This window comes from Rhipicephalus microplus, chromosome 3 (genome assembly GCF_043290135.1).
Source record: "Rhipicephalus microplus isolate Deutch F79 chromosome 3, USDA_Rmic, whole genome shotgun sequence".
NCBI classification, from domain to species: domain Eukaryota; kingdom Metazoa; phylum Arthropoda; class Arachnida; order Ixodida; family Ixodidae; genus Rhipicephalus; species Rhipicephalus microplus.
Window position 1 is genome coordinate 97434252 of NC_134702.1, and position 19290 is coordinate 97453541.

Genomic DNA, 19290 nt, shown 5'->3' on the forward strand with positions numbered 1-19290 from the left:
AATGGCGTCGTCGCTTGGGGAAAGGGTGTGTGTGTGTGTGTGTGTGTGTGTGTGTGTGTGTGTGTGTGTGTGTGTGTGTGTGTGTGTGTGTGTGTGTGTGTGTGTGTGTGTGTGTGTGTGTGTGTGTGTGTGTTTGGTAGAGAGGGGCATGTACACGATGAGAAAAAAAAGATAACAGTTCTCGCCTGCTTGTTATCTCAAGTGCTAATGCATTCAGATAGCGTCGTTTTAAATTTAAAAAAAATATCCCGCGCACTTTTGGATGCCCGCGACGAATGCATGTGTTCAGCCAGTGTCCAATGAAAAACTCGCTAAACACCCCCCCCCCCCCCCCCAAAAGATACTTTGCTTTGAAAGAAACTATTCGAGTGATATCTGTAACTTCTCACGCGCCGTTTTCGTATTCGTAGCCCTCGACAATCTCTGACAACGCGCGGCTCCCGCCTACGAACTCTCCGTCGAATTCCAATCCGTGCGTCTCCATATTTGAGCTCGGTTCGACGGTCAGCGGTGCGTTAAGTCTTTACGTCGGTGTGTGGAAAATTAATGACCTAAAACTTGAACTCGAGCAAAGTACTTTGAGCAATCCGCTTAAGCATCGCGAACTTTTTGTACCGGAATTCGCTGCGCAAAGACGGTTGTGCAGTGGCATTAGGTACGTTATCATTTTTCCAATGTTATCAAGGCGTATGCCTTCAGCTGGGCCTTCTGTAGCGTATGGGCATCAACTTAATACCGAATTAGGAGGAGCAGTGCTGGTGGATCCAGTGTCTTGATAGGTAACAAAGGAAAATGGAGATGAAAAATATTATAAATGGTAAACAAGGGAAGGTAGGGAGGTCGACTGGTCGATGATAACTGGTTTGATACGCTACATGTGGGAACGGGATGAGGGAAATTGAAAGAGCGAGAGGAAAGAGAAGAAATACAAAGAATACAGACAGGGCGAGATAGCGCGCATGCACGAAATCACACACCTCAGTCAGGATAACGCCATTGGTCTATAAACTGCCGGTGCATGCGGGTCTGATGACTTCAGGAAGTTTAGCACTGCACTGCTTTCGCCCGCGAAGACCTTCTCAGGATGGCGTTTAGAGATCGTGTCTGTCGTCATCCATCTGCGATTGAGAGTGACCGCGCCGCATTATGTCGCGATGGTGAGTTCGAAAGCTTAAATACAATGCTTTATTGCAATAACCGAATTCAAACGCGTTTGTGATAGCCGTGTAATTGTGAACGAAAATGGAGTTGTGTTTTTGCTCTCACAAAACAACGCAATCTATCGCGCTGCTTGGGCCATGCGTGCTTTCGAACGAAATGGAGGTATTAACTGATCAGCAATCGAGAAAAATAAGGAAAAGTTTGGAAGATGATGGGTGAAAGTTGAATTTCGAGAAAAGAAAAAAAAAAGGAAAGATAACAGGTCGTACGCGCACTCGCGTATCAGCGTTCACAGCGCACACACATGCAGTCACAACCAAGAAATATTTAAGATGAGTTCTTCCGCGGTTGTGCAAAAGTGGAATGGAATCCACCGAGCACTCGTGAAGAGCCGGGGCGTAATGTCCCGCAATCATCGGCCACAGATGGTTTCCGCGACGAAAGTCTTCACTGTGTTGTGGTCTCTTTTGACGATGATGCGCACTTTTAACAACAGAATGACAATCTCAAGTCCCGAATGCCTTGGAGCCAGTTCTTTTGAGAACTTTTTTTTTCTTGCTGCAGTTTTTTTTTTTTTTAACAACTCATGGGAACATTGATTATGCCCCGTGGCGAGGGCATCGCATATTCGCCCCTTTCTTCGGAACGTCCATGGCCTTTAATGTGCACGTCGTGGTTCTGACGTTTTTAACACAAAACGTCGTTATCATGGTGCGTTCAGGTTACTATACTACACTTTCGTGGCGCAAATTAAAGAAATAAAAAAAAGATAACGCTTGAAGACACAGAAGCCCATGACGTGAGATGGCAGATACATGGCACGGTTTATATGGGCGTGCGCAGCGCTCACTATAAGGGAGGAGGGGGGGGGGGTGACGGAGCACTCCCCTCCCTATTTTATTAACGTATGGGGCTGGCTATGCATCCCCCCACTCCCACTATCACCCCCACCCCTTTCGCTCGGCTATGAATACGTTTTCGTATCTTTTTCTCTTATCCCCGTCTTTCTTCTTCTGTCAAGCTGCATCAGCCACTTTCATCAGTTGTCTACGTGTACCGCTTTCAAAAGCTGCTCCGTGGGTTTTTTTTTTTTTTTCAAGGAAATAAATGTAGTAAAAAAAATGAGAGATGGGAGCTGGGTGAGCATCGTTTCGTAAAACCAAGCTTTGCAAAGGTGTGCGTGTATGGGGTAGGCGTGGCACTCAGGTTATATAGCCGGCCGGAGAGCGGAAATGATGCTGCGAGGACGCGTATACGACGAAAGAAAGAGAGAGAAGCACTTCCGCCGTCCCCGGAATCCCTGCGACGCGCGGAAATCGCGGCCTTTATGCTCTGGTCTAGGCCGTGCACACTTTCCGCCACCTTCCGATCCCACTTCCGCTATATGTGTGTACGTGAAGCCAGCGAGTGACGCTTATTGTACCCGCTGCTTTTATGTGGTGTTTTGGCCCCGTGGGTAGCCGGATTCCGCGCACAAATACGATGACGATGTTCCTGAGTCATCCTCTTTTTTTTTCCAACATTCTCAGCGGGCCGCTCGGCCTAATACGCACACACGCACACATATAACACGTCACCAGAGTTTCTTTGCACCATGTAATCTTTTTCATCCTCTCCGTTTTGTGGCCGGGAACGGTGTGACGATAGTTATAGCGCGAGAACAAAACGACGACACAGAGACAAGGAGGACACGAAAGACACGAGCGCTAACTTCCAACTGAGTTTAATGCGCAGAGCACGAAAATATATAGAGGAGACGGTAACCATGTGATAAAAACCATATGGCACAAAGAGCAGAACATGAGAAGAAAAAACAAAAAACAAACAACACAAAAACAAAAGCACCGAAAAACAGCAAAGAAATATCTAGAAGAAAACGAAACAGAAAGGTAAAGATAATATAACTACGTGCCCGCACCGAAACCTTCGAACTATCGTCATGCCATACCAACTTGCCCAAGCTGCCACACCGGGAACGGTGAGCTTGAGTTAGCTTTGCCGCGTTTCTGACCCACGAAGGAGAGTGAGAGAGAGAGCCGTCGTGAAGAGGGGAGGAAGATGCGCTATTTTCTGCAGATCTTAGCAGACGCTCCTTTGCAGGTTTGAGAGAGAGAAAAAGAGAAACACTGGGGGACTGAAGAATGTTACGTCAAAGCCTCGCGGCGCCGTAGTGGTATTTCGCGGGCACGGGAAACGTTCCCGGCGGCTGCAGGCTGTTTGCCGTCCGCTCGTTTCCGGTCCGAGGCTGTGGCGACTACGGCGCGCGCCAGGACACTAGCCTCCCTTCTTCTTCCTCATATCTTCTTCACACCTTCCGCGGTATTTTCGGTTCAAAAAGATGGGAGAGAGGGTGATTGGAATAAACAGTGTAGTACATAGTTCCAGAGATAGAGAGAGAGAGAGATAACCGGATAATGAGAATGGGTATACCCTATATAGTCGCATGTTTACGTGCGCCGCGAAGACGCTGTGTAGAAAACCCTCGAACGTTGTTTGTTTTTTGTTTTTTTTTGTCTGACGGTTCGATTCTCCCTTTCGAAACGTGGATCTTTCCTTTTTTTTTCTTTCTTTCTGCGGACTCAGAAAATAAACAAACAGGCTCCTACGGCTCCGCGCCCTATACAGCCGGCACCAAGCCACACGTATTACGCTTACGTTCGACGGCCCGTGTCCGTATTTAAAGCCGGGCGATAAATTCTAAGTGTCCGCGCTGTCGATTGGCGAACGGGTTGCTAACGGCGTGGCCCAAGGATATGTGGCCTAGATTAAACAAAGTAAAGCAAGTAGAAGTATAAGCCCTAACTGCATAACAGTGCAGAACACGGCGAGGCGCACGCCCGAAAGTGCAAGTGTTTCAGCGCTCGCGTAGCGAAATACAGCTCCCTGGAGCGGCGTTGAAAAGAACCTTGGCCGCTCAGGCCGCGCGTTTGGCGAGAATTTGGCGGAAACGTAAAATACTGCGCTCGTTACCTTCAAAGCTTTCTCGAACTGAACGACAAGCAAACAATGGTCCGCTGAAAGCGTCCGATACTTGCGCGCGGTCGCGGCCGTTGGTTGGGTTTACGTGAATTTTCTAACGTTCAAGCTCTAGCATATATAGGTCTTGCGTTAAGCTCGGTCAATTTCGTGGTAGCGTTAATGGGCTTTCGCGTATTGTTTTCATTGCGCATCGTTTGGAAGTGCAGGATAAAAGTTTTGGTGTGGTCACTTCGTTGTTCAATTTTGAAACCCGCGCCTATATTTCGAAAATTCACAAGGCCGACCTCGGAATAATTTCAACAAAAGGAACGTACCTTGCTACTTCATGTTAAGTGACTAAAATTGTAAATTAGGCTATGTGTCAACAGTTTATTTACGAAAGATATTGTGTGTACTTCTTCTAGCCGATTCTCAAATTACTAATTTTGGCGCCTTAGGCAAGTAATGCCGGTCTATAGTAATAGTTTAAGCAGCAAAATTACTAATGTGGCCGTGAGTGTTGGTGATCAATAATTCAATATTGCCTTTTACAAATTCTATTGTTGTCGTTTTTTACTTTTTTACAGAAAACGCACGAAGTAGCGTGAGTGAATTTGAATGATGGCAGAGGTGTTACGCGCGTAGTTGCCTTCTTCCACAGAAAGGTGAGGGAGAACTAGCGTAAATGGGAGCTCAAGACGGCTTTTCTGCACCCCAGTTGAGAGCTTGATATCACACCTGCTTGATTTCACGTACGACGCCAAAATGTGCGTGATAACAGATTTGCCTAAATGAGTAATGAAAGGGTAATTTGAGAATTTCACAGCATATCCAAGGAGTGAATGACGATGAGTGGGGCAAAGCGTCCGTCCGTCCGTGCTTCCTTCCATGTTTCCGCCCGTCCATCTGTCTGCCTGCCTCTTTGTCCGTCTGGCGACGAACGAGCACGAGCTGCCGCGGCCCTCCGCACCCGCTGCTCCGCTTAGTCCAGCCCCACCAACGATGCTACACGTACGGCGACGATCCATGTGACTGAGAGAGGCACTCGTTCCCCGCGAACCCAGGCACAGCCCACGTAGCAGCCAATCGGAGAGTAGCGGTACAGCGCCATCTAGAATATCCTCACTCAGCCACAGTTTGTATGTGGATGGATGGATGGATGCTATGAGCGTCCCCTTTATAACGGGGTGGTGACAAGTATGTCACCAGGCTCGACGAAAAAAAAAAAAAACTTTTTCCCTTTTTTTTTATGTTGGCCTAATGCCTCTACTTCGATAAATTCTATCTTAATGGAAAAAAAAGGTAAATTTTCACCTTAAGTTCTCTGCCATTTACGGCACACTGTCCATATTTTATTTTTCCAATATTTATTTTTGTCCTTTCTCTCTAATTTTCTGCCACCAATACTCCAACCGTCTCTTACTTATTTCAATCGCGGGTGTGTTCAGCTTTCCATTGTTGTCCCTAAAACCCAAGGCTTCCTGTAGGCTCGTGCCCAAACGTACACCTGGGTGGATATCTCCACATTCAATCAGAACATGCTCCGCCGTTTCCTTATCTTTCCCGCAGCATGTGCATTGTTCTTCTTCTTTACTGAATCTTGCTTTATAACTACGCGTTCTAAGGCAACCCGATCTCGCTTCAAACAGTAAAGCGCTTCCCCTTGAATTATCGTAAAATGCCTCCCTCCTTATTTCATTTTTGCCCTTTCGGTAGTTACTCAGAGCCGGTTTTTTCTCCATAGCTGCCATCCAGTAAATCCTCTCCGCCTCCCTGACTTTTCCCTTAACGCTCTTTGTTGACATATGGCTCACAATACCAGCCGTATATTTACTAGTGAGTCTTCTAGTTCTTTTTCTCCACTGTGTGTCCACGCTCTTCCTATACAAATAACGGAACACCTTCTCTGCCCATCTACTCTCCTTCATATTTCTTAGCCTTTCTTCGAACCTTATTTTGCTCTGCGCTTCCCTCGCCTCAAAACCTGCCCACCCCATATCGCCCTTTACAGCCTCGTTTGTCGTCTTCCCGTGAGCACCCAACGCGAGGCGTCCCACAGTCCTTTGATTTACATCCATTCCCGATTGCACCTCTGCCCTCATGCACACCACTGAGTTCCCAAAAGTAAGCCCTGGAACCATTACACCCTTCCACAGACCTCGAAGCACCTCATACCTATTGTATCCCCACAACGCTCTGTGCTTCATTATTGCCGCATTCCTCTTTCCTTTTGCTGCCGAGGCTTTTTCCTGAACCTCCATGTATCTATCACTCTCATTTACCCATACTCCAAGGTACTTGTATTCACTTACCCTCGGTATTTCCTGGCCTTGTATGGACACCGTCTGATCACAGGGATCATTGAATACCATCAATCCACACTTCGTTACACTGAATCCTAGTCCAAGAGCTTCACCTTCCCTTCCGCATATATTCGCCAGCTGCTGTATATCATCTCGACTGTCCGCAAATAAGACGATATCGTCCGCATAAAATAAACCTGGAAGCTTCTGCTCAATCATCATGCCGCCCTGTTTGTGTGACAGATTAAAGCCAATGTTGCTACCTTCTAGCGCTTTTTCCATACTCACCATGTACAGCATGAATAACAGTGGGGACAAAGGACATCCCTGTCTCAGACCCCTGCTAACCTCAACGTTCTCTTTGCTACGCATTCCTTCCCACTCTATGCAAACTGTATTTTCTCGGTATATCTCCCTCAAAAGCTGTATACAGTCGTCGCCCATGCCCATTCCTTTCAATATATCCCACAAAATTTCCTGATTAACGTTGTCGTATGCCCCAGTGATGTCTAGAAAAACCACGTACAAGGGCCTATTCTCTATTTTAGATATTTCTGTACACTGAGTGAGAACTAACAGGTTATCGTCTAACCGCCTGTCGACTCGAAATCCGTTCTGAAGTTCTCCCAAAATATCGTTATGTTCGGCCCATGTTTCTATTTCCATTTTTACTGCTTGCATCGCCAACCTGTATAGTACCGATGTAATGGTTAGTGGTCTATACGAGCGAATCTTGTCCTTTTCTCCCTTGCCTTTATAGATTAAGTTCATTCTACTTTGTCGCCAACTGTCCGGTATTTGTCCGTCCTTTAAGCTTTTTTCTACTGCTTTTAACAATGCTTCTTTAGTGTTATGTCCTAGTTCGTTCATGAGGCTAACGGGAATCCCATCTAAACCCGCGGCAGTGCGCTTTGGAATTTTTCCTTCGGCCTTTTTCCAGTTGAAATTATCAAGTACTAGCTCTTCCTCTGTTGCTTTCTCCGCCACACTTTTACTCACCGGGGAGATCCCCTGGACGCTCTTTTGAAACGAATCGGCTGTTACCTTTTGGATGTAACCTAGCGCTTCGTACCCTTCCAATTGATTTCCTCCTTCATCTAGAATATGTTGTTGCGTTGTGACAGACTTCCTACCTAGCGCCTTTATGTGGCTCCAAAAAATCCTAGGCGTGGCCTCCTTTTTTTCGTGTATCTCTGTCATCCAGCGTTCACTTATGTGTACTTATGTGAGACAGCGCCATCTATTACACTGTTCGGGAGTTACTGCCGGTTAAGCCTGACGCGGGACAAGGTTTGACTAAGAGGAGCTTCGCTCCTAAAAAATTGGATTGCTGCTGTAAGTAAGCATACCGGGGTAGAGAAACCCAAAACGAGTATGTGGTGCCTGGGAATGTGTCTAATATATATTTGTTACTGCTGTCTTGAAAAAAAAAAAGACTTTTGGTTTCGGTGTCGAGAGTTAGTGGCTTCGCAGTGATGCGTCATATCAGTGTTGCGTCATGGAGAGACAGCTACCCGCAGCGTACTAGCGGGAACGCCGTGAACTGTTCGTGGTATACGAAAACAAAGATGGGTGAATTGTGGTCCAGTGACCCTGACAGTGATATCCGTAGTCTGAGCGGCATGCAGTACGCACAACCGGAACACTGTTGACTCGTCGGGATGCGGTGTATTGCAGTGGGACAGGCTTGAAGGCGCGGTACTTTACAAGGTAAAATACTTTCTGTGCGTTGTTTGACAGCGTTAACACTTCATACTAGGCAAACGGCAAATGTCCCTTTTGCAATGTCTCCTAATCTTGTCGGTTCTCCTTGAAGAAGTGGCGAGGGGGGGGGGGGGGGGGGTGTAGTTAGTGTTGCTGCTGTATACGTACCGGTGAGATCAACGCCTCCTAGATTCTCCCTGACTCGCCATGGTCCTAGCAACAGGAGCTCACAAACGCGCCAAAGGTGTTTTTTTTCTGCCATACTTACTTTTTTCTTCCCCAATTCGCTCGCTTTGTTTCCGAAAGCGTCTCGTTCATGACACATGCAGACATAGATGCAAGTTACTTCATAAATAAAAGATGTCAACCTTGCACCTTGACATAACTTCCCGACGTTCACTTTCCTTGCCTTGCCGTTGTCTATTTTCTTGTGTTGTTTTTTTTTTCTCCTATCTAGCCTGTCGCGATCGTGTCACCTTTTTCGTTAACTTTTTTTTCTCCTTTTGTCGCCTTCTCGGAACTCCAGAAGCTTTTCTGACATTTTTTTCTTTTCGTTCCACTAAGACGCTCCTATCCCTTTCTCTTTCCATTTCTCTTTCTTTGAACAACTATTCTCGTTTCTGAGCCACCTTTTTTTCCTTATTTCTAATCCTCCTCGCTCTATTTAATGTTTGGCACATGAGATCCCTCCTGATTCCTGACGCGAGTGGCGTCTGATTTCCTTTTTCTTATTTGGCTTGCACACAAGAAGAGGCGAATCCCCCTTTTGCCGACATACCTTCAGAAAACCTTCTTTGTGCGTCGTCCCAATGGTGCTGTCGCGGATGAACAACGCCCCGAATGGGGCGCTGAGTGGGGGTTTGGGGGGCGCGTAGTGAAAAGGTAGCCCCTCTGGTGCTCTCCCTTCTTGCGTTACATTTAGGACTGCTTTACAGCTTCCCAACTGATTTTTTTTTTTTTTGACATCTACTAACACCTCATTTCCGCGCTACTTCGTTTTTATTTATTTTTTCTAGTTTTAAGTGTCTGCTTTCTCGTCGGCTCAGGATGCTGAGGAGAATTACATTTTTTATTTATTTTATTTTTTCTCACTCGCATCTTTCTGACCTGTCTCCAAGTTTCCCGAATCTGGCATCCCGCAAAGCGGCGATCGTCACCGACACACTGGGTTCGAGTTGAACTATTGCGCAGGCAGTTTTTTTTTTTGTAATATCTTGTTATGTTTCTGGGTTTTTTTTTTTTTTTTTTTTTTTTGCTGGATGAGTTCGAATCGTCTTGCGCGTCTTCAATTGAGGGATAGCTTTTCGACTCTGCGCAGAGGCTTTATAGCGGTCTCCATTTCATTTACCCATCTCGATTCAAACTCCCACTGCCATCTAATGTTTCTTTTTATTTGCGTCTGTTAGCCTTTGACTGCCTGTGGCTTCCACAAAGCAGTTACCGGATGCCGCTCTGCTGCAGTGCCTCGTTTTACCTCCTTCACGTCTGTCTGATCTGAGTGGCGGGCATAAGAAAAGCTCTCACAAAGGTTCGCCTGGTGCTGCTCGGCTGAGTGGCCGGGCGCAGTACTTTCGAACGGAGTGGCAGTAGTGCGTGAAAAGTGGCTTGAACCTCTCACTCGCTCTCTAATTTTACCTCTACCGAAGAAAGGTGCTTGTCTGGCCGCTTTCTTTGGAAGGTGGATTTGATGAGCTTGGAGACAATCACGACGGCGCCATAGCGGCCTGAAAAATCGACCCAATGGTTTTATGCGTTTTTTCGCTTGCGTAGGCTTCAGCGGAGACCATTTGTTCGCGCACTGAATTCTTATTTGAACATTTTTTAGAGCGTATGAAGGGGCGCGAACCATTCGCTTCTACGGTAACCACGGTCGAAATTACCCAGATGTGCAGACAGTGTGTGTGTGTGTGTGTGTGTGTGTGTGTGTGTGTGTGTGTGTGTGTGTGTGTGTGTGTGTGTGTGTGTGTGTGTGTGTGTGTGTGTGTGTGTGTGTGTGTGTGTGTGTGTGTGTGTGTGTGTGAGTGAGTGAGTGAGTGAGTGAGTGAAACATCTGCAAGCGCTTACATTTTGTAGAATATTTACCCCTGCATCACTCTGCCAATTAAGGCGTCATAAAAGATATATTTACCACATCACACTTCGTTTAAGCTGCACAGATTAACCATAAGTGCGAAGTTGGCCGGGCAAAATCTTCCATGTCTTCAGTGTAAAGGCAGCAATACTTCTTTTGGTGTCGCTGGACGCTTAAGCAAAATCATTTTCTATTTGCAGCTTGTGCGCAAGAAAACGTGCTGACGCGGTATGCGCTGCACTCAAATACTTGTTTTTGTGTTCCTCATCCCGCAAGGAAGCGTTCCGACTACAACTTCTTTGCGCATGTATGTGTTTGTGATCGCGCGTGTTAGTTGCGTGCTTTCAAGGCCAATGTGTATATATCAACTACTATAGCCCACAACTATTGAGTCCCAAGGTAATATTCAGTGATTTTGTGATATCCTGTGGAACACACCTGCTATAACTGTCTGTGAGGGAAGTTTTCTCGTTGTGTGATGACGTCACTGAGGGGCAGAGCTAAAGTGAATAGAGTGATGATGCATTGTGGTTCTTCTCTTACCTCTCTCTCTCTCTTTTTCTTTCGCAGCCCCTCGGCTGGAGCACGTGAACGCGGATGTGGGCTACCATGCCATCGTCAAGGAGAACAGCCGGAATGTCGAGATCATGCCCAGGATCAGGGTACTTGACGGTGAGTCCATAACATTCTCTCTTTAACTGTGTAATCACTAAGCGAATAATACTGCGTGGCGGCTTATTTGGGAGGCAGCTGACAACCTGCGTCTTGTTTTCTTACTTTCCTTTTTATTTTTTCATGTCTGAGTTCAGGTGCTGATGACGACGTTTAATCGACCACGGCTTCTATTTTTCACATCAATGCAAGTGAGGGAACTCACAGGTGTGAAAGAAATAAAGAAATGAGGTACTGCCGCGTTAATAAGTCAACTCGTATAAATAAATTGAACTGTCGATATTGGGGTATCCGAATGAGTGTGTTGATACAGCACTACGTCCTGTCTTGCTGCTTTCCTTTCGTCCACTCTCTGGGCTGAAATTTCATAATGGAGCCGCTGTCAGTTACATCACATTAATGAGAAGAATTCTAGGTTTCGTAGAGAATGACCTTTTTTTTTTCATTTCAATTTATTCTATTTTTATATATTTTTGAGAAAACGCGGAAAGGTAGGCTACGTGAAAGGCGGCAATTCCAATATCATCGCGTTGATATTGAAAAAAAAAGAAGCAAAGCAACAATAAAAAAAGTAAGGCAGAAGAGGAGAAAATCACAAACACTGCAATGCACATACTATCCCTACTAAGTGGTTCTTAAGAGAAAAAAGGAAGAGAAAAGTGAGCCCCGTTATTGTCTGCTTCAGTGAGCGACACCGCCACAGAGCTCACAAAGGGATGGGGATGAGGAGGGATAAAAAGGGTAGAAGTAAAGGTATAGGAAAGAGGAAGAAGAAGCAACAACAAACTGAGGGGATAGGAGAGACAGGAAAGATAGAAGAACGGTCACTGGAGTCCGAGGACGGGGTACACTTGCGAGAGATGTTGTCGGCGTCTGTAGATGGCGTAGAGCAGGACCAGTAAATCAGAGCTGCGCTGTCGTCGAAGGTCGTCGGCGACAGGAGATGACGTAGGGCGAGCCCAGTCGGCCAGAGCTACGTTGACGTCGGAGATCGCGAGGGCACAACCGGTCGGCACGGAATCCAGCAATCGAGTCCCCTATCCCCGGCTTATGAAGAACTACCCTTTAGAGTTTGATGATTTCTTGTTGGTTTTCCGCTGCTGCATATTGGGCGGAACGTTCTGTATGATTTCGAATACGACTTTTTCGCCCAAGCTCAACCACTAAATCGTTACGAACTCGTCGCGCAGTCCTATAGTTTTTCAACGTGGCCTGTTACAAGTCTCTATACAGGCCATGCAGTTTCCCCACGGGCTTCAGTGGCTCTGCAATGCTCTCCGTGGGCACACCGACGCGGGCGCGCCTCCTCCGGCTTTATTGGCGGCATGCGCCGGTGTCACTGAAGTACGGTTAGTCTTAATAAACTTTTCAGCTTTGGGTCCGTTTTAACGAGTGTCCTCTGTAACGTACTTGCGCCAGTCGCAAGTGTGTACTTTCATTTTCGAGGTTCAGTCTCGTTCGTATAGGGTCGTGCTCGCCTGCATCGATTAGGACGGCGCGGCAAGAAGGAAGTTGCCAGTTTCAAATGTTTTGTCTCCTGGGGCATCTTGTGTGATTATATATATATATATATATATATATATATATATATATATATATATATATATATATATATATATATATATATATATATATATATATATATATATATATATATATATATATATATACAGAGACAGAGGGAGAGCACTAGCGTCGAGATGCGCCGTGGATGCTGCAATGTTATTCCTTTAAAGCGCCTGTTTATTTATTTATTTATTTATTTATTTATTTATTTATTTATGCAGCTTCCGTACACCAGCATCAAAGCAGACAATATATACTTGGGTTACAGCAAGAAGAGATAATTTACATGCCTGGTTCATCTCTCCTCCGCCAGATGACACCACCTATCACGTCAAATACGCAGGCTGACTAACGAACATTGTCTCAAGTCTTCTTCGTAAAGTTATTTGGTTCAGAGGTTCTAGACTCTTCTGTTATGTGGTACGCGTGACTTTCAGAGAACAAGTAAACATGATCCTTGCAGGTATGGGAAAAAAAAGAAAGAACGCAACACATGCAAGAGCACCCGATATCACTTGTCACTGAAGGTCTCAAATCTCGATTGCTCGAAACGTGACTGAGTACCCTTTCGAGGCGCTCAATTTTACCGCTATACAGCTGCGGCTGCCGCCGATTTTCGTTCATTTTGTGAGGTTGCTCATACTCGGAACCATCGGTCACCGACAACGCGTGTAGATGATTATTCCGTTTTTTTTTTTTTTTGTTACGAGGCAGCAGCGACATTCCCGTAGCTCAATGTTAGGAATTCGATCCTCCTCTTTGAGTCGTTTTTTTTTTTTGCTTGTCTCGAACATCAATTTCAGCACACTTGCATGACATGCGCTGACGTTCGTACGAAGCTTTTATTCTTTCATATTCATATATTTTTCCCGCGCTGTAGCTACCTCTACGTAACGCCTAATGTCATTGCCTTGCGTCATCGCACTTCCAAGTTATGAATAAAGCATCATCATCAGCCTTACTACGTCCACTGCAGGACAAAGGCCTCTCCCATGTTCTGCCAGTTTGAATAAAGCAACCATGCGGCAAAGTTGCGTTTTAATTTTTTTTTCCAAATCGCTGGACATTATAATAAAGCTCTTTTTCTTTTTCACTCACAGAGAGACACTACATGCACCAGCTCATTTTTATAATAACTTGCACGAGCGCGTCGCAACTTCGAAGCGACGCCTTCGGTGCCGAGCGCGTACTTAAAACGAGCAGTGAATGAAGCAAAGTTCTTTTCTTGTAAGAAACATTACTCACTTATCTTATCGTGAAAGAGAACAACATTATTAAAAACGAACTAACCCCGCAGGAGAATAAGACAGATGACGGGATTGTGTTCAGGTGTAATCAAGGCCTCCTAGAAAAAGGCATTGATGTAATTTATGCACGTGTGTATCCAGCGGGCGCGTAAATGTGCTGCACTATACACGACGCGTTCGCTTTATAGAGCGGCGAAAGCCGCCTCATCAGTATCAATTTTCCTCGTTTTCAACGCCGCCGCTGTGCTGTCGACCCTTTTTCTTCTGTTCTCTATGTGTGGCGGAGGGAGGACGGAGAGGGAGTAACGCTAGATATTCATTCTATGCCGTCGCACCGGTCAGGTACGCTGTCAGGCGAAATTGGAGCCCGCGATTGGCTATCTATCTATCTGTCTATCTATCTATCTATCTATCTATCTATCTATCTATCTATCTATCTATCTATCTATCTATCTATCTATCTATCATAAATAATAGATAGATAGATAGATAGATAGATAGATAGATAGATAGATAGATAGATAGATAGATAGATAGATAGATAGATAGATAGATAGATAGATAGATAGATAGATAGATAGATAGATAGATAGATAGATAGATAGATAGATAGATAGATAGATTACTTGAAACTGCTTCTTTAATTTTTCAAGTGTGCATTTCGACAAAAACACAGCTTGTAAGCAGAATCATGTTAGCATCAACATCATCAATTTCCTTACTTCCATTCTCCTGTGCGGCTCAATGCATCGTGAGGCACGGAGCGTCGTCGGGACGGATCGGAGCTTGTTCTCGCGCAAACCAAAACCACAAGCGCCGCTGTCCTACAATCGGTGCTCGATTTTATTTGAATGTATCTTTGTTACTTCGTTGCACTCTCTCCTATTCTCCCGCTCTAACCTCGCAGTATCGATCTCCGGTTATACGCCCCTGCCTGGCACCTTCTTCCGTAAGCACGTTTTCCTCTTTCCCACTGCGAACCGATGACGTCGTTCGTACGCAGTGAAAGAAACCGTTTCGTTGGTCGGAGCACACCCGTTGGCGCTTTTCCGAGCGGCGGATATTGCTCGCTCCCCAGGCGGCGGTGAAATTACGACCGATCTCGTTTCCTCCTGCTTACTCCCGTCTTTTTTTTTTTAGAATTTTCTTTAATTTCCCTCTTCGAGGTCGTTAGAATGGATAATTTGGCTGCGCGGGGCGAAAAACTTCTGTCGTGTTCTACACGGGAGGAGGAGATTGTGTGTGAGAGATAGGGAATAGACGAGGAGGAGGAGGGTCGACGAGTCGTTGCTGGCTGTTAGTTTCTCGCTTTCGCTCAAAAAAAAAAAAAAAAAGATTTGTTCGCTCGCTGCACGTCTCGACGATGCTTGTTCCCTCCACACTTGTACCCTCCCGCTTCGCGACAGATTGTTTTCTCGCCTAACAGCGGCGTTAAACGGAAAAGCCAGCTTGCAAGGCGGGCGTCGAGGGAGTAGCGTTTATGGTGGTGGCGTCGTTGTCGTGGTGTAATCGTCACCGTGATTCGTAGAATTGGTGTGTTTCTCTTTTTTTTCGTTCTTCTTGTTCTCGTTGCGTTCATTTGCGAATGTCCCGTTAAGTAAGCAGGAAACGTTATATCGATTTGCGTGTTCCTGCGCGGCGGACCGTTTAACTTAAGCTCTCCGTGGTCGGTTAGGCTTGGTTGGTGACTGCGACATCCGATCGTACTGAAGTGTAATTCCTCCTCGTCACGCTTTTTCTTGGCATTTATCCGAGCGCGGTTTCTCTTATTCTTTGGAAGAACCAAGTGTCTGACGGTGTGCTATTAGTTCTTGTCAGTGGTACTGAACACTGGAGACATTCAACCCAAAACACACGCACACACAAAAAGGCAATATGGTTCTCCTTGAGGCTGCGAAATTTACCAAGAAGACGGAAAAGAGAAATGCTGTCCAAGGCCTAATTTGAGATTCTTTTCGGTGTAGTTGATTTTTAATCAGTTACGGCGAGGCAAATTGTCCATATAATTGTTTTGTTTATTTTTCTTTTAATTTGCTCCCACATCAAGAAAAAAATAAAGACAAGGCCTGCCATGCAAGCGCTACTTGTCTGCTGTCCTAAAAAGCCCTCAATATGTCATGTTTCAGCAGTTTTGAAATATAATAACGTGACTTCGCCTGTGTATGTCGGCCATAATGTTGAGCTGTGGCTGTTTCGACGCGCCCGATGTCAGTAGGACCTGTAGATCAAAAAATTAAAAATAAATAAGTCATAAGTATGTCAACGAAGGATAGTTTGCTTGCCGAACTTGAACATGCCAGTTGGAAATCTTTAAAACAACGATAGTGTCAACTAGATGTGCCGGGCATTTATTGATCCCGGATAAATAATACTTTAGTCTACCAGCAGAGTTAATCGAGAGCTATGACGAATACCTTTGTGCGCTGCTTAATCCTCCGTCGATGTGGTATAACGTCCCAAAAACCACAATGATTCTGAGAGACGCCGTGTAGTAAAGGGCTCTGGAAATTTAAGTGTATAACAGTGTATAACATGCACCGACAACAATGCACCGGACTTACAGCCTTGTGTGACGTCGTGCCTGCGCTGGTTTCAACCTCGCGAACGAGACTTGGCTGAGGGGTTGGGTGACGTATGTACCTCTCGCGAGAGATTCGTGCCATTCTTTTCTTAATGAACCACCGCGTTCTGAAAACTCCGTCCTTCTGTTTGGCCTTAGGGAGGTGTGCATTTATTCTATTTAGGGGCGAAGCTCCTCTTAGTGTAACGTTGTCCTGCGTCAGGCGTAACCGGTAGTATATCCCAAACAGTGTGATAGATGGCGTTGTCTCGTCACCATTTCTCGTCTCATTTCCTAGATGGCGTTGGTTCGATAGAAGTGTGTGCTATAGGACGGACGGACGGACGGGCAGACAGACAGACAGACAGACAGACAGACAGACAGACAGACGGACGGACAGACGGACGGACGGATGGACGGACGGAGGGGTGGCCGGGCGGGAGGGCTGGTTGGCGGACGGACGGACGGATGGACGCTTTGTCCCACTCATCATCAATCACTCCGTGGTTATGCTGCAGTTTTTTCTTTCTTTTTGCGTACGTGCTTGCTTTCTGTATTTCTCTTTTTTTTTGTTTATTTCGCTCTCTCTTCACAACAGCAGCCCAATGCTACGTTTAATGAATCAACCGATTTTTACGTTCATTGTTTGTGTACAGTGACAAAAAAATATGATCCTAATTAAGGGTGTCGGTGAAAGTTACTTCGTGGGCGTCTGTAGGAGACGTTAAAAAAAACGAAGGGGCTTCTCATGAGATAACTAGGTGAAGCCGTGTACTTCCACGATTTGTTAACACTTTCATTCTTTCCCTATTCTTTTTTTTCCCCTCTGTTTCTCGGCAACCGAAGCCTTCGCTCTTTCTTTTTTTTTTTTGAGGGGGGTGGGGGGCTAAACGCTGTGTCGAAAGCTGTATGGATGTCAGAAACAATCCCGTCACCCACACCGCTTTGCAGGATGATATAAATGACACATAAAAAAAATTACCGAAGACTCGATTACAGCGCGCCATTTTAAGAGGCGCGAGCCGGTTTAGTTCCGAGAATACGGTTCTCGACATCCACTTTCCTCCAGAGAAGTGTGGCTAGCCAGACGAAAAAAAAAAACAACTTGACCTGATTCATTCGTGGAAGCCATTCCGAAAGTAGCGCTTAGCGACTGGTCAGTTCCGTTTTGTTCCTTTTATTCCTGCCCTTTAGGAAGGCCGCCTTTCTTCGAAATAATCTTTCCAACGTGCCGTCATAGGGAAACTGTAAAGCGACGTTGTGATTGTCTTTTTTCGTCATTCTTTTCAAAAAGCGCGATGTTCATCTCCACCAATGCGTCTCGTCAGGAGGAGACCTTGCAAAACGACGAGCTTTCGTCTGATTTACGCGCCTGCAGCGCCGCTGCGAAGTGTGTGGTCAGCTCCGAGCCAGCGGCAGCACTCTGCTCTCTCTCTCCCTCTCTCTCACTCTTTCTTTCTTTTTCTCTCCGTGGCCTTTTGTTGTTCGCGAAGAATATTTATCGCCTGGAAACAAGTGATGCCGCCAGTGTGTGTATAGTGCACGCCGAGCAACTAACGGTACGCCCGTGCAAGAGACCGGGGCACCACGGTAGCGGTCGCATACATTCAGTGTCGCGTCCACAACAGCTAAAAGGATGCCCGTGCTCTGGGAGAAAAGTGAAATAACAGGAACCTCGAGTCCCAGGGCCATAACGAAAAAGAAGAGTAGGCTAGCAGAAATGACGTGTCTCTTCATGATGTGCATGATTTCCTTACTGTTGTATCGAGAACGGAATGCACGTGTACTTTGGCACCGGGTGTTTAAGTGAAATGTGAGTATTGCGCAAAAGCTGGAGTACATTGTTAGCGATTACTCACGTATTCAAACTGATCATCTGTTTGTATCAGTTTCACATGGTATGCTCAATCGCTCGAGATAACCGCGTCATGTCGCGACGAGTCTGATCTCCCGAGACAATGTTGGCCTTGGTCTATACGCGTTAGTCAAAGTCACGCCGGTATGATCTTAACTGTAGGCGGTGCGAACGAAAGTATGTGCGTTGCTTAGTCCTAAGTAGTCCTGCTTCAATCCGCGAGTACCGTACATCACAACGAGGGTTTGATCCCGTCTTTGTGGGTCGCATTTTGGTGGAGGCGAAATGTTAGAGGACTACAAGTCCGTGTATTGTGCGACGTCAGTGCGCGTTAGAAAAAACACTAGATGGTCTCAATTTCCGGAGCCCTTCACTACGGCGTCTCTCATAATCATGTCTCGGTTTTGGGACATAAAACCCCAGTTACCTACAGGAGGAGTCAAAAGTTTCCAGGCCAAGCTCCTATAGGATTACGTGGGATAGTGGCCTGAGACTTTCGACACCCCCTCCCCCTTGTACGTCACACGTCTATCTTCGCACGTCTCACTCCGCGGCCGGGAGCACTGTTCACGAAAATGGCGTCGCCAAACCGAAGTGAACGTCTTCTCAGACCAAAGTGAGCAAACGCATCGTGTTCCCTCCCACTTTGAGATAGGCTTTGTCCAGAACATTTTAAAGGCGCACGGCGCCGCGGCACACGAAGCGACCGCAGCCGTCTCGACTCGCTCTGAACCTTTGATGTCGCTGCGCTCAGCAGTACGAGGCAGTGGCCCCGCCAGGTTGACGAGAACGGAGACGCACGCGTCGCCCCCATCTTACTAAGCGCTTACTTGCGACCCTTTTCCGACCACCGCGCACGCACCCCTGTTCAATCCCTCCACTCCCAGCTCTAGACCGTGCGCGCTCATTCCTCGTTGAACCTACACTGTGCACTCATCTCGACTCCATCTTGCCTGACGATAGTTATAGCGCGAGAACAAAACGACGACACAGAGACACGAAGGACACGAGCGCTAAATCCTTCTTGTCTCTGTGTCGTCGTTTTGTTCTCGCGCTATAACTATCGTCATGCCATACCAACTATAGCTCAAGCTGCCACACATCCATCTTGCCAGGCGTTCGAAGATGGCGTGCTACGTCGCTCACTTTCGCATCTTACCGCACTGGGACTCGAAACGGGACATAATGGCGAT

At 46.3% G+C, this 19290-nt stretch overlaps 1 protein-coding gene across 1 annotated transcript in view; it reads left to right on the forward strand.

Moving 5' to 3' along the window:
- Window positions 1-19290, forward strand: part of Cals (calsyntenin 1) — a 276874-nt gene that overhangs the window by 219391 nt on the left and 38193 nt on the right. The window contains exon 2 of the mRNA XM_037423274.2: window positions 10768-10869. Within this exon, the coding sequence (XP_037279171.2) occupies window positions 10768-10869 (102 nt within the window). The remainder of the gene's footprint in view (window positions 1-10767; window positions 10870-19290) is intronic.